At 41.2% G+C, this 27,716-nt stretch overlaps 5 protein-coding genes and 1 long non-coding RNA gene across 14 annotated transcripts; 2 read left to right on the top strand and 4 right to left on the bottom strand.

Annotated features, from left to right (window-relative positions):
- The first annotated feature begins 676 nt into the window (after positions 1–676).
- LOC131676461 (small nuclear ribonucleoprotein Sm D3) lies at positions 677–1,385 on the top strand. Its single transcript, XM_058955527.1, has 2 exons — positions 677–766; positions 839–1,385. The coding sequence occupies exon 2, from the start codon at positions 850–852 to the stop codon at positions 1,300–1,302; it is 453 nt and encodes a 150-aa protein (XP_058811510.1). The 5' UTR covers positions 677–766; positions 839–849; the 3' UTR covers positions 1,303–1,385.
- A 2,484-nt stretch (positions 1,386–3,869) lies between these two features.
- LOC131685825 (mitochondrial import inner membrane translocase subunit Tim9) lies at positions 3,870–4,419 on the top strand. The gene is made up of 2 exons (XM_058969795.1): positions 3,870–4,036; positions 4,094–4,419. Exons 1-2 carry the CDS (start codon positions 3,986–3,988, stop codon positions 4,319–4,321), a joined length of 279 nt encoding a protein of 92 aa, XP_058825778.1. The 5' UTR covers positions 3,870–3,985; the 3' UTR covers positions 4,322–4,419.
- LOC131685814 (protein yippee) lies at positions 4,357–5,185 on the bottom strand. Of its 2 annotated transcripts, XM_058969781.1 has the most exons (3): positions 5,089–5,185; positions 4,714–5,025; positions 4,357–4,641 (listed from the first exon to the last, which is right to left on the bottom strand). In XM_058969781.1, the coding sequence occupies exons 2-3, from the start codon at positions 4,989–4,991 to the stop codon at positions 4,572–4,574; spliced, it is 348 nt and encodes a 115-aa protein (XP_058825764.1). In that variant the 5' UTR covers positions 4,992–5,025; positions 5,089–5,185; the 3' UTR covers positions 4,357–4,571. The 2 variants fall into 2 exon arrangements, with proteins under 2 accessions (XP_058825764.1, XP_058825757.1); XM_058969774.1 differs by having other exon boundaries at positions 4,714–5,130.
- Positions 5,186–6,118: 933 nt separating this feature from the next.
- Positions 6,119–7,774, bottom strand: LOC131685805 (large ribosomal subunit protein uL16). Its single transcript, XM_058969761.1, has 4 exons — positions 7,652–7,774; positions 7,343–7,371; positions 6,580–7,048; positions 6,119–6,369 (listed from the first exon to the last, which is right to left on the bottom strand). Exons 2-4 carry the CDS (start codon positions 7,363–7,365, stop codon positions 6,205–6,207), a joined length of 657 nt encoding a protein of 218 aa, XP_058825744.1. The 5' UTR covers positions 7,366–7,371; positions 7,652–7,774; the 3' UTR covers positions 6,119–6,204.
- A 611-nt stretch (positions 7,775–8,385) lies between these two features.
- On the bottom strand, positions 8,386–11,662 carry LOC131685799 (uncharacterized). Its single transcript, XR_009304871.1, has 3 exons — positions 11,036–11,662; positions 10,590–10,981; positions 8,386–9,603 (listed from the first exon to the last, which is right to left on the bottom strand). It is a non-coding gene; the product is annotated as an uncharacterized LOC131685799 (long non-coding RNA).
- A 6,539-nt stretch (positions 11,663–18,201) lies between these two features.
- LOC131685754 (uncharacterized) lies at positions 18,202–25,698 on the bottom strand. Of its 8 annotated transcripts, none has more exons than XM_058969719.1 (4): positions 25,675–25,698; positions 25,182–25,241; positions 24,598–24,784; positions 18,202–24,546 (listed from the first exon to the last, which is right to left on the bottom strand). In XM_058969719.1, the coding sequence occupies exon 4, from the start codon at positions 24,509–24,511 to the stop codon at positions 18,332–18,334; it is 6,180 nt and encodes a 2,059-aa protein (XP_058825702.1). In that variant the 5' UTR covers positions 24,512–24,546; positions 24,598–24,784; positions 25,182–25,241; positions 25,675–25,698; the 3' UTR covers positions 18,202–18,331. The 8 variants fall into 8 exon arrangements, with proteins under 8 accessions (XP_058825702.1, XP_058825709.1, XP_058825669.1 ...); XM_058969726.1 differs by lacking the exon at positions 25,675–25,698 and adding an exon at positions 24,853–25,082 and having other exon boundaries at positions 25,182–25,236; XM_058969686.1 differs by lacking the exon at positions 25,675–25,698 and adding an exon at positions 24,863–25,082 and having other exon boundaries at positions 25,182–25,236.
- Positions 25,699–27,716: the final 2,018 nt, after the last annotated feature.

Raw genomic sequence — 27,716 nt, 5'->3', positions numbered from 1 at the left:
CGTTCACCTTTTTTTGATGGGGACGGTCCAAAACTGCCCAGTGTTAAGCTCAGCCGGTATGCTGGCTGGTTCTAACTCGTATTCCGCCTAGTCACCGTGGCAAGCAGAAAGTTATAGCAAAAGTTGAGCAAAGCGAAATCGATTCTGGCAGAGTTTTGATTTGTGCGAGAATTCTGGCAAAGACTTCGCGCAAATGCTTCAACCGTTACTGACAGAAGCGGTTAAACTAACCGATGCTGCTCGCTTTTAGCCAGATTCCAGCCAGGAATGTACGACCAGGATTTCTGTACGCTTACTGCCACAACTTTGTCAGATGTTTTGCTAGATTCGTGCTAACATTCTACCAGGTAGGATTTGCCAGGATCTTAGCACGGTTTATTTCCGAGTTGTGCCAGAGTTTTGCTCGGTTCCTGTCACAATTTGCCAGAAAACGCGAGCGAAACCAAGTTCGGCTAACCCGACAGGATGCGCGCAGAAATCTGACAGAGCTGCTAAACCAAGACTGGTAGAAATCTAGCAGAACAGTCTCTGCCAGGAAATTTGGTGACTGGGGTGGTGTTAGGGTTGTTTTGTTAGTGCGTTTCCAATGCAAATAATAAGCACACGACACACTTCGAAAATTTATAAACTTCACACGCCCTTACAAAAAATATCACGCCGAAAAACGATACAAATGCGTTGACAGAAGAAACGTCCAACGACGAGTAAAAACAGGATAGAACAGCACATTAATCCGCTTGGAAAAAAGCCGCGTCGCAAGTCATCGGTAAGAAGTTGTTATTAAATAATTTTAGTGAATTTCGGAGGTGTTTTGATTAATTCCAAAATAATTAAATAGATATCTTCATAATGTCTATCGGAGTTCCTATTAAAGTTCTTCATGAAGCGGAAGGTCACATTGTTACATGTGAAACAATTACCGGTGAAGTGTACCGCGGCAAGCTCATCGAGGCGGAAGACAACATGAACTGCCAAATTACGCAGCTAACCGTAACCTATCGCGATGGACGAACGGCGAATCTGGAAAACGTATACATTCGTGGATCAAAAATTCGATTTCTGATTCTGCCTGATATGCTTAAAAATGCTCCAATGTTTAAAAAGCAAGGTACAAAATCAGGTACGGCGGGACGAGGAAAATCGGGAATTTTGCGAGCTCAAGCAGCGAGAGGTCGTGGTCGTGGTGGTGGCGGCGGCGGTGGAGGAGGAGGACCTGGTGGTAATGTAGGAAATCGTCCACCAGGAAAGGGGAATTGGCAAGGTCAGGGTCCTTCTGGCGGCAGAGGTAGAGGCGGATTATAGATACTAAGTATTCATTAAAATACATATGTATAATTCCTCCAGTTCACTCATTTTAAAAGAAATATAAGAATAAATCATTTGAATACAGAAAAAAACAATGTAGCCCCATAATTCTACTTCTCGTCTCTCCAGACTTAGCTGCCTTCTGGCTCATTCACAGATATAAATGCATGCACGTTGGTGATGAACGATCCCGCTCCAACGAGCTGCTGGACCCAACCACTCTGCACCGGCGATATGTCATTTTTCGTATGATTGGCCAACTTGTCCCTCGGAAACAGAACGCAGCAACGACGTGACGATCAGTCGAACGACACGTGAAAGAATTGTATAAGGAAAAAGCGCCTCTTCAGAGTGCTTTGTCAAGTGCTTGATTGTTACAGGACTAAGGGTATCTAGCCTTCATTCAGGTCCTGAAAATCTGTGTTAAAGAAAGCGTAATATTTAATGTTTGTCTAGGGTTGCCACCCCTCCGGGTTTGACCCGGAGACTCCGGTTTTCGGGAGCGATCTCCGGGTTTTACATCAATTTCTCCGGGTTTGGTGGGAAGAAGCATACTGCCCATAACAGCATAAGAGTCCCATGTTGAAAAACAGCAAGCCGAGAAAAACGCTGTTCAAGATTATCCCATCCATTGAGCCAAATGGATGGGACAACCATGTTTTGGTTTTTTTTTTTGATATTTTCTGAACAAACCCGGTAATCTTATTTGTGCAGTGTGATTCAGTGGTGATACAGAATACAATCCAACGGATAACTCATTTTCGACAAAAATCCACATGGGACTCTTATGCGTTTATGGGCAGCATAGGTTCAATTATTTTTTGGAATTAATTGATTCTTTACAAAATATTTAAAAAGTCTAAATTAACTATTACTCTGGTTCAGATTTATTTTTCCCGACTAACCCTTCGTTTCAAAATGGCGAAGAGTTCACCAAATATTGCTAATTTCTTTCACAAAGCAATGAAAATGAAAAACAAAATTTACTTCAAATTAACCTACCGGAAGCCGCGCTAGTGCACTGAATGCGCGCTGCTCTGAAAATATAACGAAATCGTCTTAGGGGATCAGCGGCTGCTCGTTCGGTAAGCCATATGCGCGACTTCCGGAGGGTTAAGGAAAGTAATATTTCGATATATGCTACAATTGAAGTCGCTCAAGATGGTGTAAAAAAGTTATTTTATTCCAATTTTACCAAATCATTTCACTCTTAGTGGTGCTTATCACCAGCTGCACTAAGGTCTGGCAGATTTTTTCTAATCCAACTGACTAGGTCAACATCAAACGAGCTCTTGCAGTGTTGTTGCTACTCCAGCAGCGATTCTTAACTGCGCTAGGGAGGTGAGTTTTGCCCCTTTGTTGCGAAATTAAAATTTGTTGGTGACGAATAACCGACACCACATAGTGTGATATCGCAGCTCTGCCTCCTTTGCTTTCCTTCTCCTGTTAGTTGTGGAGAAGAGCAATGCTCGTTCGACCTCCACAGTGAGAGTAGCTGGTGCTTTTGTATTCTTGGCACTTAGTCGGGGAAGTAAAATACTAGACCACATTAAACCGATAAAACCGTTCTCAAACGTCAAAAATTTACAGTTTTACTTTAACGTAGTAATAAAAAGCGATTAAAGTGCTCTAAAATGCCTAGCAATCGCTTTGATTCCAATTTCTGTCTCGTTCCACTCAAAATCCACCACACCCCAGATCAGTGAAAATCTCCGGGTCAAAGATTCTCCAGAGGTGGCAACCCTATGTTTGTCTCAAAACAAAACTTTTTTTAGTTTCGGTACGAGGTCAAAAACTGAGAAAATAATCTGTGCTAGTCTGTGTATGATAGCCATAACAGTTAACTGGAAATTATGATGTATTTTTACTCGATTAACGCAAAAATCGATTAATCTAAAATAATCGAAAAATCAATGGATTATAAGCTTTCGGTATATACATAATCGAGTACATCGATTCGCTGAATATGAAAATCGCAAAACAAAAAATTACATGCGCCTCAAAATATTAAAATAGACTCAGCGACCTTTTTTTGGTTGAGAAACTAAGATTTACTACCTAATCGATTATTGTTCCGTATCAATTATCTCGGTCGATTAATCCAATCAATGAAGCTCTATAAAATTACTCGATTAACGGATAATCGATTATTTGCAAAAATTAGACATCACTATGTGGAAATCTGTGCATTTATAAGAGAAAACTGGAAATCGCATGCAGTTTTAACAATCTGTGCAGCACATGAAAATCAGCGAAACATTATTCTGTGCACTTGATATATACCTGTTTTCTGCCGTTTCGACTTCTCGTTTGACGTTTCTTATGTCAATGAATTTGTATCGTTTTTCGACGTGACATTTTTCGTAAGGGTGCGTGAAGTTTATAAAATTTCGAAGTGTGCAGTGAGCTTATTATTTGCATTGGAAACGCGCATACGTCGGCTCCAGAAGGAGTGCGTTCAAGATCTTTAAGCGCTCGAATCCCGCCGAGCAGCGGTTTGAGCCTTGGCTAGAGCTATCATATTTTTTACTGTGTAATATTACTGTGTGACGTAATAACACCATGCTGTCAAACATTGCTCCTACAAGATTTTTAAAAGATAATCAATTCTGGAACGTCTTGTAGAGGATAACACTGCGCTAAATTCAATTCCAGCTAGCCTATTAGATCACTTCCAACCATGACCACTCAAGTCAGCATCGACCAGTTGGACAAGGATCAAATCAAATCGGTAAAAAATTCAATTCTTTCCAGTAACACCCTTAAATCAACGTCACCTTATTTCTAGTTCTCCGACTTCCTGCTCTCGTACAACAAACTATCGGAACTTTGCTTCGTGGATTGTATCGGAGAATTCACCGGCCGAACGGTTTCCGATAAGGAGGAAAAGTGTTCCCTCAATTGTATGGAAAAGTTCCTGAAAATGAACCAGCGGATATCTCAGCGCTTCCAGGAGTTTCAGATGCTGGCCAATGAGAATGCTTTGGCAGCGGCCCAGAAGCTGGGCGCAAAGTAGGATTTTTTTTTTCTCAGAATGAACGGACATCGATGTTGAATTTATTGTTTAATATAGTTTGATCCAAATACATTATAAGGATAGTACATCAAAAGTGAAATGGTTACATGTTTTTAATAATCATGATTCGAAAACTAGTTTTTTTGGCTAGTTAATTTTATGAGTCTTCATGAAGCGGTTCGGGATTGGCAGAAACTCACATGCTGGATGAGCTTGTCCCTTAGAGTTCAATTGGATCGAAGAGAAAGGGTCACGGTTCCGGAAATCCCTCCGATTCGGTAATTAGGGCGTGTTCTAGAATAACACGACCTTCCTTGTACCTGAGAAGTATGAAAAAGGTAGCAATGAATTCAAGTGGGCCTTCTGAGCAACCTAATTAGCATCATACTCACTTTTGTGACTCCTCGGTGGCGAATTCATACATCCAGCCTAGCTTGGCCTTGCAATTTTTACACATCACATCCCGCACCATGTGCCTTCCGGTGAGCATAACCCGATCCTGCACCTGTGAATAGGTCAAATTGACCACTCGTTTGAACAGGTAGGCCCTGCCTGTGGCTCCCGTGAAGCGGGTGCTGATAAGTTCCCGTTTGTTGGTCAGATTCGTTTCACAGGCAGCGCACGAGTACAGCTTCTGGCCCCCGATATGGTCCAGGAAGATTTTGCCCATCGTTTCGAGGTGGATTTAGCTTTTGTTCGAGAAACTAAATAAATTTTAATGAAATTTGTTTTCGATCGAACTCTTTGTTTTGAATGCAAATACGCACTGTATCAGCTGCGAAAAAAGTATACACACAGAAGAAGAATAATGAAGAAAATGAAAACGAAATGCTTAAGCGTCACTCACACACTCATATCGTTGCTTCGAGTGACAGCTGTGGCCAGAGATGCCAGATTTTTTTTGAACGGTTTGCTACCAAAATTTAAATTATAGGTAGATTTCTGACGTTTGAATTGTCCCCGCATTTTTACTACCGCTCTCTTTTCAAGCCCGAAAGTTGTTTGGTTGCTTCCAAACGTCCAGAAGGGCTCAATATCAAGGCAGCTGAATAAAACTGTGTCATGCATTTCTTATTGTCGCGCTTATAATAAAATCTCACATTGCGGGCGTCTGAAAGGCGCATCAAATATAGCCGCAGTTGCTCCGCAAGCAGATTTCAGTGGAGCTTTATTTTTCTGCCAGCTGTGTGCTTTTCGAAAGCTTCAAGGAAAAAGCTGCCTATACATTTATATAGGCGGCTGTCACGCGCCTATCTCAATTGAGCTTTTATATAATCGCATATCGAGCGATTATCTTGCAAGGAACAATATATATAAGGAGGGACGGATGAGGGTATTCCATGAATGTGACGAATGAACAAATTTAAAGTCACATAAATAAATAAAAAAAAGTATTCCATGACACGTTTCTGAGCAGCTGATAATCAACCTTAAGCCCGATTTAGATGATACATCAGCTTCCGTCAACGGACAAGAACATCAACGTTCCGTTAGGACAAGTAAATCGATTTTCGTGCTCCCGTTCACACGTTCCGTACGTCAACATGAAAACGTTCCGTGCCGTTAATGTTGTGTGAATGCCTCCTTTTAACTGCATATAACTATTTTTTCCGTACCGGTGACGTATTGTGTGAATCGTACTTTATTCATCATTACGATGGAATGTTTCGAACTGTGGTTTGATCGCATCGGGCCCCTGTTTGATTTTACTGGCGTTAGTGGGAATGAACATAAGTTTCAAATAACAGCTGTTAGAAATTGAAAAATTGTCATCGAAAGTAATATAAAAAAAACCAGTTTGCCATTAAAACAAGTAATCTATTTCAATGGGCTTATGTTAATTTACACCATAAAGAGAAAAGACAATCGTTTTCTCGCCACGTTTAGCTCAGGCGCGACAACTGATGATGTTCCCACTTGGCCAACGTGCCATGATCGTTGCGGAACTGGACACCACAACCGTCGTTCACCAGACGGCCTTCTTCCAAGTGCTTCTGATATTCGTCCCGGTCGTACTTGGTGAATCCCCACTTTTTGGAGATGAAGATCTGACGAAGAAAAAGAAACGGAATTAGATGCGTTTCAATGCAAGTATGAAACTTATTAAATGTCTGGAACAAATCAGACAAAAGTCAACGTGATTAAGGGTAGAGTAATCATTGTCCGCATGCAGCGGAAATCAGAGCCCGGTGCTCTGGAAGCGTTATCATCATGTAAAAGAAAAAATAAATCAACTTTTCCACGCGAAAAAAACATACCTTTTGACGACCGGGGAACTTGAACTTGGCACGACGCAGCGCCTCTACGACCTGAGCCTTGAAGCGGTCGCTGGAACGAACCGACATGATTGGCTGCCCGATGCGCACCCGGGCTACGGTTCCCTGCGGCTTACCGAAGGCACCACGCATTCCCGTCTGAAGCCTATCGGCTCCGGCACACGACAACATCTTATTGATCCGAATCACGTGGAACGGATGCAGCCGCATACGGATGTGGAACTGGTCCTTGCCGCAGAACTTGACCAGGTACTTGTTGCAGCAGATACGACCTGCTTCCAGCGCTTCCGAGCTCAGCTGCTCGTACTCGTCGGACACCAGGTGGACACAGAGCGGGAAGTCCTCCACCATAGCCTTCTTGCGACCAAGATCGAAGATGCGGATCTTTGGGTCGGGAACACCCCGACAGAACCGCGACTTCGGGTACGGTTTGTTCTTACAGTAGCGATAACTGAAAGGAGTTTAGGATTCTATTAAGATTGTTATTACAAATTATTGGTTGAACGAGTTTTTCATGTTCGAGACATTGTGACAACCAACATTGAGAATCGATTCCATCGAGTTAAAGGAATCTTTCTCACCCTATTGTTTGTCAATTTGATCTACCTTTTTTATAACTAACAAGTCACCGTATTGATTAAAAGGTGACTTGCATTTTAATTAAATTCGAAAGGCACGCCATTCAACCGCAAGGCCATAGAATGGAAACAAAAAAATATATAGGTATATATACAACTCCACTTACCATCTTGCGGGACGTCTTCCCATTTTGAACTGTAACGAAAGTAAATAAGAAATTTACTACTATTAATCCGACTGCTCTTCCATTTCCGAGACACAAATGATTTTCTTTAAAGCATTTTTATGCACAACACTCATCCACGTTTGAAAATGTGAGCCGTCGAGTTGAGTGTTGAATCGAAATATTTTTTCCTCCGAAATTCAATTACCACTAAACTACGGCAAATAACAATTGTCGATGGCTTTCGCCATCATTCGAGCTTCGAAAAGGGCACATTCTTTTCACGAATGGCTTCACTGTTCACCAACTTACATCGAATTAAATTTACCAGCGCTCACAAAGCTGTGTGCTGGCTAGTGGACGATCGACACCGGAAAGAGAGAAGCTGACAGTGATTGACAAAACGGCGTTGACAGTTCACAACAGTATCCGGTTCGGCAGGGTTGCAACTCTACAGCTGTCATGGAGGTGCAAATATGGGTGCGTTCAATGCTCCAAATAGGTTCGATTTCAATGTCAAATGCAATGTACGAAATTTTGAACGTATACGTACACTGTACCAAAACTGAAGCGTTATTCCGAATGATATTCAATATGACCCGGCCCTTTAACATTTGTCAGTTGTGTTTTGGATGACAGCCTTTTGATTTTTGTTGCAAGTTACTTTCCACCCTTGTATGCAAGTATCAAATGATAGACATTCAGAAAATAGAAGCAAAAGTTTCGCATTGCAAAGCAACAACCGATCAAGATTGAAATGTTAACATTAACTTTACAATAACTAAAACGTCGAATTTGATAAGACATCTCCATATTCAGCATATATACCAAATCAGAAAATCGAAATACTTCCATTATTTCTTAGCATAAATGTCATTGAAAAGTTGAATGAAAGTTGCTCAAAGAACAAGACGATATATATTTGGTTTTAAGCAGAAGATCAGTTCAAATCAAGGAATTGGTTGTACATATATAATTATTATTGAAACAGTTTATTGCATTTTGCAAACGTAATTTATTGTTATTGGTTTTTTAAAAACTACTGATCAAAATAATATATTCTAAAAACATCAAAACACAATCCAAATGCTTGTAACATGCTACCGTAGTATAAAAAATAACCTCACATTGAATTCAAACTTTTGACACTTTGCTTAATATAGTTTCGTTACCAATGTCACCATGACAATCTTGCAGCTTTAGCACCCAGTTAAGCTCAGCCGGAAATGAACCGGAATTCTGGCTGGTTCCAGTTCGTATTCCGACTTCAGTGGCTAATTAGAATCGGTTGTGTTACTGGAGCCAGAATACGAACTGGGACCAGCCAGAAATCCAGTTCATTTCCGGCTGAACCACAACTTTTTTTATCGCTACTCCCCCGGTACGTGAGTCTTCGAAAAAAATTCTTCAGTTAAAACATGTTACGTAACGTCGGTGACTACGAAAGTAAACGAAGGGAGACAATTACGCAGTATTCAAATTTAACGGTAAAAATTTGTTGCCTTCCTTTAGCGGAGAAAGTTATGTCTTATGTGTAATATAACTTGTTTTAGTTTAGTGCTAGGGCGTTTAGTGACAACGGTTTGCCTTGCTCTCTTGGTTCGATCTCGACTATAGGTTCTATCTCTCGATGCTGAATCATGGCAGCTAGCAACGGAATTATTCTTCAATGTGAAATTTACCTAGCAGTACCAGAATATAATATTCGCGCAATCAACGAAGCAAAGTTTCCGGAATTTGCGTCGGAGTCAGTCGAAACTTTTCATAGTTTGGATTGATACCGTTTCCGAGCTAGTGCTTGTTTAAAGATATTTTTCTGATGAGTCAGAATTTGTAATTCCGGACATATTCTCTTGTCTAGTGCGTAATTCTACTGGATCGTTGATCAACTTTTAACAATCGCGCCGGGAGGTTGCTGATCTAGCTCAGTGCCTTCAAGTTTTACGGTAAACTTAAAAATTGCTGGGTGACTTGGTTTCTTGCTTGAGCGCAAAAGAGTGGTTTCCTTTCTGCTAACAATGATTAGGTTTGTTCCAGTACACGGAACTCACTCCCTGTTGCTCCGGAACAAAAAATTCTTGCTCCTTTTCACTCCGATTTGCTACCAGAAGAAGGAAAAGAAAAGAAGATAATACAGGAACGATTTTCTCCGGAGTACTTCCAGTTTCTCCTGGTACTGGAACAAACCTATTGCTACCAGTGTTCTCTTGCGGCAACGTTGGTCCATCACAGAATCTCTTACGTTTGCGCGGTGCTGGTGTTTTCTGAAAAGAGGAAATAAATCACTATTACAGCAAGATGGTGAATAGTGGGACGCAATTCTTGAGCGTTTTTTCAAAAAGTCATATCTGCAATGAGTTACTCTCTTTGTTTACTTTCTCTTCTGTTAATAATTCGGTCACTTTAACATTTATCCCTCAAGTTTGGTCATAATATGCTACTTACACCGTCTTTCGATCTGTACTGTAAAATAAGTGAAAAGCGTTATAGTGACACCGTAAAAATCGAAAGAGAAAGTAAACAAAGAGAGTAACTCATTGCAGATGTCTTTTTGAAAAAATTCTCATGCGTCAAAATATTCGTAAACAGGCGTGTGTCATGAATGCCACCTGTATATTAACCACAATCATAGTACACTCAAAATAGTAAACGTTATGCCTATTGGTTTATAGATTTTTGCACTATTGCGGAAGAATACGTTTACGACACTATTTACTGGCACATAAACCTAATGTGTGTATTTACAAGAAATATTAATCTTACATTCACATTTCATAATTATTAGGCACATAAAACCCCATTCTATAACAATATGCACATATAACTTATGTGTGTGCATACATAGTTTATACAATTGACACATAGAAGGTATGTGTGCGCGCGATAACAATAGCATTTCTTCTTCATATGAATTTTAAGCGGTTTGAAACAAATAGAATTAACGTTTGGATTTTTTAGTGTACTTTTGTGCAGAGAATATTGTAACAACATAACGATAAAGTCAAAGTAACACCTTTCCGATCCGCTTTGGCAACGGTTCCGTACCGTGCACGAATGCCAATATTATTTCACACGCTTCAAATGTGAGCACACTTGTCCGGGACGGTGCCGTGCCGGACAAGTGTGAATGCTCGCTTTTGATTTGTATGAAAGAATATTGGTGTCCGAGCACGGAACTGAAACGGATCGGATAAGTGTAAATAGTGCTTAATGCTATAAATTGAACCCTTCCATAATAAAATTGAAATACCTGCGTCAGATTGTTTAATTGATTGTACATTTCCAAAGGTAATCAGCATTGTGGCGCAATGTAGTTCAGCCGCCATGGTCATCGGGATAGAACCAAAGCAGATCGAACATTGGCTCCTCATGTTGCATATCATGCGATCCGTCTAGCTCTCGAATCTGATTCAGGGACTAAGACGGCTATGTGAAACCAGTAGATTTGGCCATCACCTAGTGCCGGTCACGTGGAAATTTTCCAAACCTTGGGATAGGAATACCTGTAACTACAATCTCTCGGGACTCGTGGTTCCTAGGGCTGTGATTCCCGTACGATATTGAATCGTTAGTGCCACCATTTCACCAGAATAATAGTTTCGATCAACATAGTCATCAATTGACAGCTATTTGGCATCCATCCTAAAAAAATATGATCGTGAAACTAGCTGTGCACAAACTTACGAAACATTTTACCTATTGTATACTTCACTCCCTTTCCAGTACTCCCTCTTTGCCTTGCATACTATGGCTTTGACCAGTTATTTGCACTAAATAACGGCTATTCCCTGTATGTTGAAAGACACCATGTCAGTGGCATTGCTCGAAAATATGCAAATAAATCCTTTGATCCGGACGCTAGTTTCTCTCCCAATACCAGGAAATCAGCTCCAAAGCAATTTTTCTAGGGTACGTTAGTCTTGAAGATGACAAGCAGCAGTATTTTCACGTTTTGATGTCGCGAACTGACTTTTTGCGACTGCACAGAAATAATGAAAAAACTTATCTCGCAAACGCATGAAGCGCTTCAAATGACTGTCTTTCGAGCCAGCCCAAACACTGGAAACAGATGAAACACGAATGATCAACTACTGTTAGTTGAGATGATAATAATAAGCACCATCGTTTACTTTTTTGGGTGCAAATAATTCATATGGCGTTATGTCTATCCTTCGAATATCACAGACTGTTCATTCCAATACAGACATGAAGTCATTCGATCTTGAATCCACCATTTTTTAGATGATTGCCATTCGAAATCGTCAACATTGAGTTTTTATGTCGTTCAAATGACAAATCATATGCTATATCGCAACAATTTTTGTTCAGTGTACTAGGGGCCAGAGTTGAAAATCATCGAAGCTCTTTTAGTTAAATTTAGTTGAATACCGTACAAAAAATTCATTTCACTAATTGTCTAGGCAAATGTTTTAAAATGCCGGTAAAGCATGTAAAACATCAATTATCATCGTTTATATTATGCCAGGGCCTATTTTGATGCGCTAGGTTCTTTGCTGCACGTTCGCTTCGTGTGATAATCTGAAAGGAATGAAAATCTGCATGGATGAATGGGCGGTTCGTTTGTTTGACGTTTTCAGCTGCGTCACTGAATATTAAATATGAATGCGGCTGAATCGGATCAATTTTTATTCAATAATTCAATGTAACTCTGCTAGGAGCAGATCACTTGTGATGCATTTAAAAAAAATCAGCGAAATTAAATGCATTTCTTTCCATGAAAATGGAAATTCTGAATGTATTTTGCGTTGCGTCTAAGATGTCATAAGCCCCACAAGAAACTAACTTTACATTCCATTTACATACATTTACAACAGAGAACAGACGTCCATCTTCAGCATTCAACTTGTGTAAAATCTCTAACGGTTTCGAAGGTAGTTGGGATATCCAAACCAGGTGCGCTACTGTCGTCATTTTTTTTGTGGCTGAGTTTGACAGAATTGACAGCGATTATTCCTCTACCCAGTGAAACTAGTCCGGAACCGGTTCGGAATTCCAGCTCAAATGCATCAACCGATAGAGACGGAATCGGTTGCTTTCTTTGAGCAAGATTCCATACTGAATCCATTCAGGATTTCGAACCGGTTCCGGAATGGATTTGACGGATAGTTGGGATAGGTTGGGGTGGCGGCGCTAGTGTTTATCGTATATTAATTCAAATGTTTACACACGTTTTTAAAATATTTTTGTTCGATCATGGATGTCTGTTCTCTGTGTTACATCCATCTACCATCGATTCGGGGCGTGCTTGAAAGGTGCTTTTACGGAAATGCTTAGTTTGAGCTTTAACTGCGCTGTCGTAAAATAGGCTGATAAGAAAATTATACTCGTCCAATGATGACATCACTACAGCAGACTTAATTGTCCTTGCTATCGTTTTCGCATATTTCTTCCAGTCAATATTACGTGTAAGGTCACACGAAATATACCTGCTGAGTATTGCGCACTTTCCACCAACCTGGACTCCGCACTTTTAAAGTGTGAGTGATCTCAAAACAGCGAGCTGTCAAAAAACATGTATTTCAAGTGATAGAGATGGTACTTTCATAGACAGACCAGTCGAACTAACTGGTCTATGAGAAGAATTTAATGGTAGAATGGTAAGTGCGCAGTGCAGTTAGAATCCAGTTTTTAGTGCCACAAGCAATACTACAATCCCTGCAATCCATGCATCTGCATCGATGCGCCCCTTGCTATTTTTGTCTACCTTTGATTTCTCACACTAACTCTGATTCTGCATAAAAAGTAATCGCGTTGTTTTTCTGTTCGCTTAAAGCGTTTATCGCGTTTCTAACAGTTCTCCGAAATTCCTCGGGCCATACCACTTTGGTCCCAGTATCGCGGTGTGATAAAAGTGAAGTTAATTATGGCAAAGAAGGAGAAAAATTAACGTTTTCTATTGCCGCTTTTCGACGGGTCGAATTTCACCGCGTGGAAATTCTGCATGAGAGTTCTACTTGAGGAGCCCGAGCTACTGGAGCGTGTGGAGAATGGGGTGGGGGAAGTGCAGGATAAAAATATTCCGAAGCAAATTTGGAACACTATAATTCGTGTATTCGAGTAAAAGAGTATCGCTAGTAGAATTCACTTGAAAAGGAAAATGCTCTCATTGCGTTTTCAGTCGGAGTCGCTGCAAGACCATTTCTTTTAATTCGATCGTTTAGTGCGCCGGAACACGGGTGTAGTAATCGACGATGTTGACGTGATATGCCATTTGCTGATCACACTTGGGCCAACTTTCTCGACGCTAGTGATGGCATTATAGACAATGCCAGAAGATGCGTTATCTTTGGAGTTTGTGTGTATTCCTAGACAAAGACATTAAACAAAAAGGTGCTACTGCCGAAACGGTTTCATCGTCGCGATCGCATGGTGCGGCTTTCGCAGGCCATAAGAAAAAGGAAAAGAAGAAAATATGGAAGTGCTATGGTTGCCCGAAGAATAAGCAGAAAGTGGGTACGAAGGAGAACCACCAGGCAAAGGCGAGCATGGCAGACGGCAACAGTGTGTCGTATCTGGTTTTAAAAAATAGTGAAAATTCCGGATCGTCAACGCATGCAGTGGTTTATAGATTCCGGTTGTTCAGACTATGTAGTAAACGATAAAGATCTGTTCGACGAGCTACGACAGCTTGAGAAGCAGATCGAGATTGCCGTGGCCAAAGACGGCGAATCGATCGTTGCACGTCGCCGGGAGCATACGATTGATATCTGTCGTAGATCGTGAGTACCTTCGTCGCGATCTGTTTTCTGGACTGAATGTCGGGACAAACGGAATGAAAGTCGTTTTCGGTGATGGCAAGGTGAACATTTAGAAAGGATCTAGTTTCTGCGGCCGGTGTCCGCAAAGGATAGCTATACGAGTTGAACTTTTTACGCGATTGGTGATAGTGCAGGAATTTTGGTGTTGACGTGCGGATGAATTACGAAAGGGCTAGAACTATGCTCGGAACTATGAAACTATGGTAGATTCTGGCATTTAAACATGCATCAGCTCGAACAGCTGATCGGTAAGCAAATGGTCGATGACTTGTCGTTCGAAAAGAACTTGAACCGAAGTGAAATCGTTTATGATCCTTGCGTTATAGGGAAACAAACCTAAAAGCTCTTTTCCGTGCGAAAAGTTTGTCGTTCGTCGCTAGTGTTGGAAGCTAGGGGCAGATCACTTGTGATGCATTTTTAAAAATCAGCGAAATTAAATGCATTTATTTCCATCAAAATAGAAATTCATAATGTATTTTGCGTTGCGTGCAATATTTTTACGTTGCGTGTAATGTTGTTTGCGTTGCGTGTAAGACGTCAAAACCCTACAGAAAAACTAGCCCTACATTTAACAAAACGTCGAACAAAGTGGATCAGCGTAGGACGTTTGTTAAACAAATTTTTCTGCGAGGGAGTGCAAAGCTGATGCAAAAATGGAAATTAAATGCATTTTTTCTAATTTGATGCAAATTTGTTATACATTCTTAGAGTGATCTGCCCCTAGGTTGGAAGTCGTTCATTCTGACGTATGCGGGCCGGTAACTCCAATCGTTCGTCAATGTGAGCAGTATTTCGTTCCGTTTATCGACGATTGGTCGCACTTTGCTATGATCTTTCCAATGAAGGCAAAGAGTGAAGTTCTCGAATGGTTCTAGTACAACGAGGCAGTAGTAACTGCATAATTTGGGGCTCAGATTTCTCGTCTCAAGAGCGACAATGGAGGGGAGTATCGAAACAGAGGATTCGAAGTTTTCTTGCCAGAAGAAAGTAATACAAGTGGAATTGACGGTTCCTTATACACCCGGACAAAACACTACCAGTGAGAGGATAAACCGAGCGCTTCGCTATTGCAAAAGAGAAGTGATTGGGCACAATGGCAGTAAGCTATGCAAAACGAAATCGATTCGCTGCGAAGAACAATACGTGGAACTTGATAAAACTTTCGAAGGGTCAGAAAACGATCACTTGTAAGTTGATCTTAACGATCAAAAGGTCTGAAGACGATCATCCAGTGCGGTACAAGGCTCGGCTCGTTGGGCGGGGGTTTAGTCAAAGACGCGGATTCGAATACAAGGAAATATACTCGCCGGTATCCCGATTGCATACATTGCGTGCAGTTTTGGCAATGGCAAATAAGAAGGGAATGGTCATACATCAGATGGATGTTAGGACGGCGTTCCTCAACGGAAGTTTGTCAGAGGAAATTTACATGCATTTACCAGAGGGTTACGGTCGTAGGAATGGTCTGTTATGTCGCCTAAAAAAGTCGCTGTATGGCCTCAAACAGTCGTCTAGAGCGTGGAACAATGGGTTTCATTCGTTCGTGGAAAGGCTTGGTTGCCAACGCAGTGCCAATCACTTTTGTCGGTACAGGAACAGGAAAGTGATATTGGTGCTGTATATGAACGATGTTCTAGTGGTGAGTCCTTTGGAGAACATGGTTCTGGAAATCAAAAAGACCTTATCCGGAGAGTTCGAGATGTCGGTCGTGGGTCCGACTAAACGTTTTCTCGGTATGGAGATAGATCGCGACACTGAGAAGAGGAATGTGCGATCAAGTCAGAAAAATTATTTGGAGAGTCTATTGAGACGCTTTGGAATGGAAAACTGTCATCTTGTCTCCACGTCAATGGGGTATAGGCTACGACTCGGAGAAGACGTCGAGGACAAGCGAATTGGGGCCCTATTCTCACAGTCACATCGGAAAATCGGATAAACCTGTGTTATTTCGAGAGATAATCATTCAGCAATGAAGATTGTGTCAAATCCAAAGGACACTATAAGACTCAAGCATATCGACCTTAAGTACTTGTACGTGCGGGACCTTGTAGGAAATGTAAGCATCAAGCTGGAATATGTGTCATCAGCAGAACAGCAGGCTGACATGTTCACCAAAAGTCTTCCTGCTCCAGCGTTCCTGAAGTTTCGATTAAAAATCGAAGTAGTTGGTTGCAAGTTTTGAGCGGGCATGATAAGTATTACGATACCTGCATCGATGCGCCCCTTGCTATTTTTGTCTACATTCAATACTCACACTAACTCTGTATCATTCTGAATCTGAATAAAAAGTAACTGTGTTGTTTTTCTGTTCGTTCAATCTGTTTGCATCTCTGATCGCGTTTCTAACGGTGCTCCGAAATTCCTCTGGGCTAGGTCTATTGGTAATAGAAATAGCGATCGAAATGTGGTTGCTACCGTGACGGTCTTGAATAACTTTCCAAGTACAATCGGGCGACAGTGAGTTCGAGCACAGAGAGATCTAACCTGCTTTCTCGAGCTGGGACCAAGGCTGGGACTCTTGTGGCTTCCGTAGTATTCAGGATCGGCATGCTGAACTCGTCACAAAGATCAGAAATGAGAGGAGCCCGATTATCCTCGTAAGACTACCCCCAAGCGAGACCATGTGGGTCCCCTAAGATCAGGCGGGGCGCAAGGAGAACCTCAGTTATAGCTTTGAGCTGCTGGAAGTTTAACGGAGCTCTAGGTGGGATATAAACTGATGCAATGCATAGGTCTGTTCCTTTGATCTATATTTGACAGGCCTGTACAATACCTGTGAAGGTAGGGGGATTGACACTGTAAAAGAAAAAACATTTTCGTTGTCCGTTGTCGCTATGATGACTGTGATTGAGCTCTGTTGTCTTTCTTTTAAGCTGGGAGGCTCGGAAAGTCCATAGCTTGAATTTGGTAACCAGGGGCTAGTTTGTTAGTCGATGGCTTTTTTGAAGTAGATGGCTTGGCTTGTACCGTCCCGTTTTTACGTGGAAATTTCGGAGAGGAGTCAGCACTTACTTTTCGTACCATGAATTGGTACATAATCGGTGTCCCCCTCAGAGCTACGTACATTATCGTCAGTAAATCCGATACCGTTAGTTAGAATCGGTTGTGTCACTGGAACCGGAATACGAACTGGAACCAGCCAGAATTCCAGTTCATTTCCGGCTGAATGATTTCAGAAGTTCCGTAAAAGTGCGCTTAAACGTATCTGAACGCAGATTACTTGTTGGACAATCACGTACAGTAGTTAAAGCTTGTTCAAAGTATATAGTTTGCTAGGGCAGCACCCTCGAATGCAAATCAAAATGATTTCGAAGGGGTGAAACTTTCTGAATCACCTGTTCCTGACACTGAGTTCAACTGTTTAACTTCTGGTATCTTAACCTGTGAAACGTTTCGGGTTTTGAAAATAATCACACCATTCTTTAGGTCGCCGACAATCAACGACCGTTCTGTCACAACACCATCTATTTCAACGACATTAGCCGGAATGTACACGCGATACCCAATGGTAAAGCGTGGATCATTTACGATCGCGTTTGCCTGTTTCCTGTCTAAGAGCACGACACGAAGTGGTGACTTTCATAATTTCCGAAACCCTTAAGGGTTTCCCTTTTGGCTGGAAATGGACCACCCGGACGGTCATCGTATTGCCGAACACGCGGGACATTATGGTTGGAAACGATATTTTGGTACCACCAGTACCCACCACCGCTCAAACCGTCCCGAAAGGGTAATGTATCACGAACCAACTCACAGCGAGCAAACAAAAACAAAAAGCATATCTGTGACGTCCGATGTTAGCCAAAGGAATGATGAGATTTTTAGATCTGTCATCATGGATTGTCTAGTTCGGAAATAATCCACCCTGTTAGTGCGTGCTGATGCCATTGAACCAAACCAGGAACTATTCATGGCCTACCATTGGGCCTTCATCAGGTATTTCGATCAATCTCTTATTGTTAGAAAAAAAGAAATGTAGCTTTTGACATTTAGAATGTAACAACATATGGAAAACTTGTTTTAAACGAACATTTTATTAAATCAATCTTATCGAATATTCGAAATTATTGATATTATCCGTTATAAAGGTTAATCTAATGGTAGACACGGTTAACTTTTTATGCTTCAACAAAGATAAAATGACTTCAATATTTTTTGTAACTTGTAGCATATGAAAAAAAATTAATTTTTTTTTCTTGTATCACATCCAGCATCACCTTTCGTAGCCTGCCCCGGTAAGGGTTGGCAAAATATTTTCACAATTACTGCACGATGCTTCTATAACGACTGCTGAGGCGTAATATTTAGCCGTTCCTGGTTTGTACCACGATTCCGCCATCTGGATATCTCCTTTCACCTCCAGATGCGGGTTGTTCTTCATATGTTCACCCAGCACGTAAAACAGCTTTTGAGCTGCACAATTACGATCGTACGTCACCGGTAGCTGCTGTTTGTCGTACACTTCGTACACTTGCTTGCCCTTAATGTTGCCCGGATCTACGAATCGAAAGTTTTTGAATTCCGACTTAAACGGAGAAGCTTCAGACGGTACGATATCTAACCCATCAACCTTCACGGGTTGTTTAGTGGCGAAAGGGTAATCCCCTGACACGGTCATCGTTTGAAGTTTGCTGCCATCCGTGAAGTGCACCTCCATAACACCCATCATCATTTCTTCCTTGTCCGGAACAGATCCAAACTGGGGCATGGATTTGTTCTTTTTAATATGCGTAAGCTGTTCAGATTGTTTTTTATTTGCAAACTCGTCTGCTTTGGATTTTTGCTCGTTTAAGTCATTACGTAGATGCGCCAGCGCCTCTGTTAACTTTTCTGGTGCTTTTATTCTATTCTCGAATGATGGGTAATGGTCCTTCCCAAGTGGTACCTGTCGTCTTCCACCGACCAAAAATATTCCTTTCAATCCAAGATCGTGTACTTGACGGGCAATATAATGTTCGGGATCAGCCTCAATTCTACTCACTGTACACTGTCTCAAACTGGCCGAATCCTGTGAAACTTGACTACCAACTGCATCGAAGAGACAGTTATTGTCGGAACCACTGCCAATTGACCAGTCCTTATCCTCTCCGAAAGGAACATAATGACCGGTGGGATTTTTCTCGTCCGGAGGAAAGTATCGAACCTTAATCGGTTCACCGTTGACTTCGTATTGTTCTCCTATCACTATACGATTGCCATTTTCATCGTAAATGTGGATCGGTCGCTTAATAACATCGGATAAAGCAGTAGCTTCCTCTTGTCCAGCTGCTCCGCCTTCGCGAAAGTTCCTGTTTTGCTCCAGACACTGCGCTTCCCTTTCTTTCTCCTGCTTGTAGTTTCCGAACGCAGACATGCCAACCGTAATCACATCGTTGCCTGTTTTCACGGTGGCACTGGTAAATATAGCGAACAATTCCTCCGTTAACTGTTCTATCAGTTGATGCTGCAGCTTTTCGACATCTTCGGTTTTTATTTGTTTCCCGTTGGATGATAGCTTATCGTTAATTTTAAGACATAGCTTCTTGACATAGTCATATACGTCCTTCCAGGTAAACAACTGATCGACAGCCAACGCGCCCAACTGAAGTCTCCAGTCGTTACAGTGCTTTGACATGGACAGAATAGTGTCCTTGAAAATTCCCGCTACAGTTCCGAAGTCTATGCTTGTATGAATCTTGTTGATTGCTGTTTGAATGTCCTCGATCGAGCAGAACTTTAGTTTTTCTGTGTCTAACGATTCCTTCACGGATTTTTCGACGTGCTTTCTGAGTGTTGGTTTCACGGGCGACAGAAACGGTACAAGCATCGAGCTAATAACCTTATTCATAATCACCTGCTGTACCACTCTAGTAGAAGCATTCTTTACCGCACCAAAGGCCACCTGCTTCAGGCTTGTTACACACTGTTCCAATCTTGTTAGTTCGGTTAGCGTTTTGGCTTGGCTCAAGCTTTGATAGAGTTGAACATGATCTCCTAAATGTTTGAGCTCTTTGAGATTATTGGAACTTAATGCATCTTTCAGAAATTTTAACTTTTCAGCATCAGTCATTTTGCTAAACTTTGCCAAGATTTCCATTTTCTCAAACCAATTCGCAAGTTTATCAAACTTGGTAGCTAAAGATTCACAAGCCCTGCATAGATATGGGCATTTGCGCAACGTCTGCGAAATCCAGCGGCAAGCATTTTTGGCTTTAGCCAAAATCTTGGGACACTGCAGTGCGGCATTGATGCCGAGTGTAAGTAAGGCTATACCATAGCTGACAACCTTCCCCTTTATGTAGGCTTCCTTGTTGAATGTTTTGTCGCCATGTGTGACGATCAATTCAATGGCAATGTCGCATAGACCTTCCGTAATCATTGTTCCAGCGATGGCAGACGTTATCGGTAGTGCAGGTGGAAACAAGCATCCACTGGCAAAGAGCGCTAAGCCTCCGCCGATTTGAATTTGCGCTGCCGTTACTATCTCCGGCCTAGCGTCGAGCACCACTCGAAGTGCGTATGTTGTATTGGCCGACACTGCTGCCAACTCGGACAGTTCCGAGTTTGAAACCGTTTTCTTAATCTGAATTTCGGCTTCATTTTGCGGCTTAAGATTGGCGAAATAGTCCGAAATTCGGCTTTGCACGCATATACCGTCCTGGTGTTCGTCAATCTGTTTGATCAAGCTATCAACATGTCCCTGGTTGAGATTCAAGGCTTGCTGTTTGGATACTAAATGTTTTATTAAAATATTTTCCTTTTGATGTTCATTGCTCTCTATGATGCTCGCAAAATGCTCGGAGCCAAAGATTTGCTCGATACAATCGAGTTCCTTTTTGAACGCTTTCTGTGCTTCCCTTAAATGACTCTTGGCATTTTCACGGTATTGCCTGTCAGACTTTATTATCGGTAAAAAGAACAGATCGCCTACTGCGTCCCTAAATTTGTACTTCAGTGCTTCGCCCCTCTCGATTGCGATTTCAAATCGTTTCATATAGACACTGTATAAAATTTCTGGATTCTTGCTTATGTTGTACGCATGATCCAAAGCCTGCTCTGCTTTATCTAGTTGATCATTTACGATAAAATGTTCCGCTTGTTGAATGCTGTAATACGGATTAAACGCAATTGTTCCCGCGATTGTCTCTCGTGCTTCTAATTCAAACTGCTCGAATTCATGATTTGCATTCTTTTCCTCCAACATCGATACACGTTGGATCGTCTTTTCCAGCCAAAAAGCCCAAAACTCCTTCAGATCATCCAGTACATACTGATACTCTGGCTTGTCGTGACACTTGTCCTTCAACTTCCGATACAGGGCAGAGAACTTTTCGAAAAGCGTATCCTGGAAGTGCAGTTCTTTCACCTTAAAATCTTTAATATATTTGATTCTAGTTGCTTCTATCTCATCCCGTCGTTGTTTTATCTCCTCTAAGCTACCGGAGTCGATGCCCAATTTTTCGACCTCGCTTTGTTTGATCATCAACTTGGCCGTACCCTTGTTACCTTGCCGTGCCGTCCGGCCGAACGCTTGGTCCTCAACCCGTTTATTGCACGGCAAGAAAGCAACGTATACCTGGAGTCCACCCTTAGCTTCCAAGTCCGGTGAGGTTCGGAAATCCGTTCCCCTGCCGGCTATGTTAGTGGCAAAGACCACCTCACCCGTACTGATCTCCTGCTCAGTGACATTCGCGTTTTCTTCATCAAAATATGTTCTCGCGATGATATCCGGCTTGATTCTCCGGACCATTTTTCTCACCTCTTTAGCATCCCGGATGGTTTCACAAATGACCAGCGAGGATCGACCTTTTCGCATTTCCCATAAAACATCCCGCGCAATCTCTTCGCCGAATTCATCATCATCCAAAATCTCGCCACTGATTTCGACAAACTTCTTCTCCTTGTAGGTAGGAATTTGGCTACAACCCACATCGTAGATCGCCATCAACAGTTCCCGTTCCGCTTGCGAGCCAAGCGTACCGGTCAGTCCGAATATGTCGGTACCGTATTTTTTAATATAACCGAGATTGGATATGAAACAACTGGTCAAACTTTCGGCGGTCAGATGCAGGTTGTGTTTAAGCTGCAGGAACTGATGTAGACCGTACTGCCAGATGGTGTTCTTCATAGTTATTCCCGTGTTGGCATAGTCAACCGGTTGAATGACGGGTTCTCCAGTTTTACCAGTACGAATGACGTACTGTTCGTCTTCCCGGTAGTTGTACTTTGCGCTGATAGCACTGTCGATCCACTGGTCTAGGGAGGAATCTACATAGTCCCGGATGTGAGAGGGAATAATGTCGATTTTTGTAGGTTGCGAGCACCGGATACAGTCCTTGATTCTGGCCATTATTGTGCATTCCAGTTCGTTCTTAAATTCATTATACCTTGATTGAGCTTTTTCATCAGGACAACCGCACAACTGCAACTCTTCCGCTTTTACCTTCAGACTCTCCTGGAACTCTTGGGTGATCCTATTTTCAGCCTTATAAAGTTCCATCCATATCTTTATATAGACGTATTTCAAATATTCCATTCCGGGCAATGATCCAGACAGTTTGGCGATATGGCTTGCATTATCTATAATCATCGAGTCTACCTCGTCCAGAATGATGTTTCCGAATGGTCTCTTGGCACGGGTTCCGAGTCCGAGAAACGAATCTCTCAAATAGTCGAACTGAAAACTGCCTATACTTCCGTAAACGATGTCAGCCATATAGCAAGTCCTTTTGCCACGTGTGTAGTTTTCATCTGCGTTGTTCGTTGCGGCCCGTAAGGTCAGCAGTTTGTAGAAAAGTTGTCTATCTCTAACGCCTTCCGATGCCAACACAGGATTACTGGTCACGACATCCACAACTTCGCCCTGTAAAGCTTTAATCGCTGCCAGAATGGAAACGATAGTCGTTTTACCTTCTCCGGTTTGTATCTGACAAAGTTGACCTTTGTTCTGCTTCTGTGTTAAAAATACCAACACGGACAGAATCTGCGTATCGCGCAGTTTATGACCTCCGGTTACCAACTCGTTTGCTCTGTCCATAACTGCTAATGTTTCATACAAATCAGCATCGGTCCCTTTCACAGATTTGGCCCATTGTTGAACGTCCCGAGCCTGTTTGGATTCCCATGATTTGGAAAACTCTTTGACTTTTCGATACCCGTCCTTCAGAGATCGCTTGTTAACTGTTTTTTCGTCTATCTCCGAGAGCAATTCTTCCAAAGATTTCCTATTCTCGTCGATTTGCTTCCTAGTTTTGCTAACAACTGTCGCAATATCATTGAAAACATCCTCAAATGTAATAGCATCTTCCGGGTCTTGCTGTTTTTCCGCACTTTTGGCAGCAGAGAAAATTTTCAGCTTATTATAGTCCAGATCCAATTTGTCACTGATCTTCTTGAGAACACTATCCAGCTGGTCATCCGCACAGGAATTATCTAACGGCTTGCACAGTTTGTTGAACTTGGCCATTTGGTCCGGAAACTGTTTCTCAATATTTAACGCTGGAGCACTGCTCGCATTCTTATTGCTTTGAGTTCGCTCTGCAATTCCATCGAAAGCTCTTTTCCGGGCTTCCTCCACCTGCTTGAGCAAGTCGGCATCTAGTGCAGTATCATTCTCGTCCAATTCCGAAACTTTTTTGAGCAGAGACTGATAATCTCGGAAATTAGTGTAATCATCCAGCAGCGGCAAACTATCGAAAAACTTTGCGAGAGCTTCTTTAAACTTTACGTCTTGAGCAAGTCCGTCGATGTCGCTGGCAAACCTTTTATAGTAACCTTCCTTTATCAAGCCGAAAAGATCATCCTTGATGCGAGCAATTGGTACGGATTTGAGCCAACCAAAATAGGATCTCTTTCGATTGGCATAGTTTTTGATAAAATCTTTTCTTTTGTCCGGCTTCAAATTGATCATCATCGTTTCCAATGCTTTAAGTGACAGGATTTCCATATCGTGAGACTGTTGAACTTCTTCTGTGCTGGGGTGAATCTTGTACTCTATGGTATCCCCGAAATTGTGCTCTAAAATCAGTCGAATACTGTCCGGAATTTGACCACTCGAGAAGTCATTGTACAAAGATACGGTTTTTCCCTCCGAGCAAACAACACAGAAAACTGCGAGTCTTGGCATCTCGGCTTTCGCACATATGACAAACAATGAATTTCTGTCTCTGTCGCCAGATTTATGCTGCATCAAACGACCAGTTAATTCTTCGACACCACAAACAACGAGAAAGTTTGCATCGTACTCATTCCTTTCGGCGATTCGCTGGCCCAGCTTAAAAACATCTTCAAGCGTCAGTTGATCGTTATTGAGCAGCTTGTGTCCAATACTTTCTAGCTCGGGTTCCGATTTTCCCATTTGTTCCCTTATTTGCGCACTGCACATTTTCACGGCGGTGGCCTTTCCACGCTGCATTCTGGTGGTGTATTCGGCGAATTTCTGAAACTATACTGAAATTCCCTTTGAAAAATGACAGATTAAGGATTTTGATGTGTACTCACCTCAAAAAGAACTTGGACAAACTTGGAGCCGACTGGTACAGGTTTCTAGTCAATGAGTGGAAATGTATCTCTACCAGAAATGAACGAATTCGGAGAAATTTAAACAAGCAAATCACTTAAATTCTCGTTGTCGTTGTGAGATGCAGGGTCAGCCAATGATGAAACTTTAATTGATGATGATGTCACTCTACAGAAATGTAAAAATATTAACAATTTTTTCTCAAATCTCTCCAAGCGAATTAATCCGTCAAATACTTTTAATTACATTTATTAGGGGAAACTGATGACCAACCCATAAAAATGAACGCAGCGCAGAAAACTATAAACAATTTCTTCTCTTACCACAGGACGACGTAGACTAACTGAAGCGACAAAGTGACTAATGCTGATTTCGGTCTAGGATTCGATTCACACTAAGCTCGTTCTAATGTTTACAAATTCCATATAGAAATGACAGTTTCGAGCGAAGCTAGAGCTACAAGGATCTAAAATCGAAATCAGCATAAATCAATTGAGTATCTGTTTTGCTAACCGGCTACGTTTATAAATTACACACGCAATGCCTGGAGTTTGTTTATACTTACAGCCGGCATTACTCATCGGTCTGCCGGTAGAACGAACTTATCTTGCAGGGCATTGTTTACCTCAAAGAGAATAGGGAAAGAGACGAATAGTGTGAAGCCAAAAATACCTTATTGAGCAGACCAATCGTGCAATGTAAATAAACATTACTCATGCCTGAGTTGGAGGAGATAAGTATTGTTCATCTATCAAAAAAGAAATTTGAATTTTCGTCAGAATTTAGTTCAGTCGTGATTGTAAGGTGTATTCTAGAGTATATGCATGAGTAAAAACAAGCTTTAGAATTATTTCATCTCTTTGTTTCGAAATGCACATTGTTTGATAAACAAATCCAACGATCGACATACGGTTTGTTTTCAAAATATAATAGGAGTCATTGAAAGTGCTGCCTGTGGAAGCGGTTGCCAAAATTCTAGTGTTGAAATCATCATAAAGAGTGTTGCCGTTTTGACTGATTTTCACTCTTCGTCTCTTTCCCTATTCTCTTTGGTTTACCTCAACTTCAACAAACTGTTGTCATGATGCCACACCAATGCACAGGGATGCCAAGTATTTTTGCAAGAAGTCTGGAAAAATTTTGGAAAAAGTCTGGATTTGTCTGGATGGCCAAAAAAATTTTTTTTGAGTAAGCTTCATTTTACATCTATGAGCTGTATTGTTGGCAAATTACTAATGATCGACCGAAAATAAAAGTCGCAAGGATAGAATATGCTTCGTAAAACGTTCCGTTCCAAATTTATTAGAATATAAAAATCGGAAATAAACTTCAAGCGTAAAAATCGGACGAAGATTCTTCAGCATAAGAATCGCTTAAAAAATGTTCACCAGCAAAACTCGGTAAGAATGAGCCTCCAGTATAAAAACCGGTTAAAATAAATAAATCGTTCGCAGGAGCTACAGATGCTCGTGATTTTCAAGATTAAAAGTTGGCTAACAAAAACTTCTTTGTAAGAATCGGACATATTTTCTTCCGGTTTTTATACTGAAGGTTTTTTTATCCGACTCTTGCAGAGGAAAGTCCCAGTCCGATTTTTATGCTTGAAGTTTATATCCGGTCTTTATATTCTAATATATTTGAAAACGGGTTTTACGAAGCATGTTTTGTCCTTGCGACTTTTATTTTCGGTCGCTCTAATAAAACGTTAACAATATATCTCAGCTTTCTAAAAATTAATTAGTTGCGCCGCCAATCTGACCAATTTAAATGTTTAATTTACAGCATAAAGCATATGAATTAAATTTGAGTCTCTGAGCTTTCAGTATCTTGCATTACTGAACTCGAAGCTGATATAAAACTCAACAAAATTTATTCACATTTAACGAAAAAAAACATTGGTGTGTTTCCAGTATTTCTAAAAAGTTTTGTTTTAGAAATCATAGGTTAAAAAGTAGTTCAAAAATCAACTATGCATTCTTGTAGCTCATTTTATTTTCGAAATTGACTTGATAAATCTGGACAAATTTTCAGAATTCTGGATCAGACAAAAATAAATCTGTATGTCTGGACGACACTTAAAAATCTGGATGAATCCAGATAAATCTGGAAGGTTGGCACCCCTGCCAATGCAGTTAAGGCATGATGTACACCGTTAAATAAAACAACCTGCAGAATAAGTTTTTTTAACTTACTTTTGAGTTGTGTGTCGCTTTCGCACTTATCAGTGTTGTCAAAAACAAAACGAGAGATTCGACTCAGTCGAGGTCTTCCGTGGAGGAAGGTACTTTTGTGTTGTTTGGGGTATACTCGAAATTAGGTAAATTCAACTTAAATTTGAGTATAAAAAACCTATCAACGAGTTGTAATTTTTGCCGTGGTTAAATGGAAACTACCTTCAAAACGGTTTACCTAATTTAAATTCCCCCACGATACCACGAGATTGAGTCAAAGGAACTCAATTTTAGGTAGTTTTTCGTTTCCGTGTAGGCTACCGGAAAATAATCGAATCAAAGAGAATAGTGAAAGAGACGAAGAGTGAAAATCAGTCAAAACGGCAACACTCCCTTTATGATGATTTCAACACTAGAATTTTGGCAACCGCTTCTACAGGCAGCACTTTAAATGACTCCTATTATATTACATTACATTATTACAAACCGTATGTCGATCGATGGATTTGTTTATCAAACGATGTGCATTTCGAAACAAAGAGATGAAATAATTCTAAAGCTTATTTTTACTCATACTAAATTCTGACGAAAATTCAAATTTCTTTTTTGATAGAAGTACAATACTTATCTCCTCCAACTCAGGCATGAGTAATGTTTATTTACATTGCACGATTGGTCTGCTCAATAAGGTATTTTTGGTTTCACACTATTCGTCTCTTTCCCTATTCTCTTTGAATCGAATATTAGGTAATTTTCACCCAAAGGAAAATTTCAAACTGTAGACGTTACCCGGTCAAACTAAAGGCCCTAGTATAAAGGTACGCAAAGAGCGTGCAGAAAATGAAGCCGAAAAAAGTCTACCTATCGAGCAAAATTAGAATCCAACTTTGCTGCAGAGGTATCAGAGATGGATTCCAATTGTGCTCGAT

Source organism: Topomyia yanbarensis, chromosome 1 (assembly GCF_030247195.1).
Source record: "Topomyia yanbarensis strain Yona2022 chromosome 1, ASM3024719v1, whole genome shotgun sequence".
NCBI classification, from domain to species: Eukaryota; Metazoa; Arthropoda; class Insecta; order Diptera; family Culicidae; genus Topomyia; species Topomyia yanbarensis.
This window is presented reverse-complemented; position numbering and strand designations above follow the sequence as displayed.

What these genes read in the sequence shown, in the direction of transcription:
- LOC131676461 (XM_058955527.1), top strand. Translation starts at nt 850, where the DNA reads ATGTCTATCGGAGTTCCTATTAAAGTTCTTCATGAAGCGGAAGGTCAC.
- LOC131685825 (XM_058969795.1), top strand. Translation starts at nt 3,986, where the DNA reads ATGACCACTCAAGTCAGCATCGACCAGTTGGACAAGGATCAAATCAAA. An exon ending in ACAAGGATCAAATCAAATCG is followed by an intron (nt 4,037 to 4,093) that starts GTAAAAAATTCA and finishes CCTTATTTCTAG; the next exon opens with TTCTCCGACTTCCTGCTCTC.
- LOC131685814 (XM_058969781.1), bottom strand. Translation starts at nt 4,991, where the DNA reads ATGGGCAAAATCTTCCTGGACCATATCGGGGGCCAGAAGCTGTACTCG. An exon ending in GCCACCGAGGAGTCACAAAA is followed by an intron (nt 4,642 to 4,713) that starts GTGAGTATGATG and finishes CATACTTCTCAG; the next exon opens with GTACAAGGAAGGTCGTGTTA.
- LOC131685805 (XM_058969761.1), bottom strand. Translation starts at nt 7,365, where the DNA reads ATGGGAAGACGTCCCGCAAGATG. An exon ending in GGAAGACGTCCCGCAAGATG is followed by an intron (nt 7,049 to 7,342) that starts GTAAGTGGAGTT and finishes AACTCCTTTCAG; the next exon opens with TTATCGCTACTGTAAGAACA. An exon ending in AGTTCCCCGGTCGTCAAAAG is followed by an intron (nt 6,370 to 6,579) that starts GTATGTTTTTTT and finishes TTTCTTCGTCAG; the next exon opens with ATCTTCATCTCCAAAAAGTG.
- LOC131685754 (XM_058969719.1), bottom strand. Translation starts at nt 24,511, where the DNA reads ATGCAGCGTGGAAAGGCCACCGCCGTGAAAATGTGCAGTGCGCAAATA.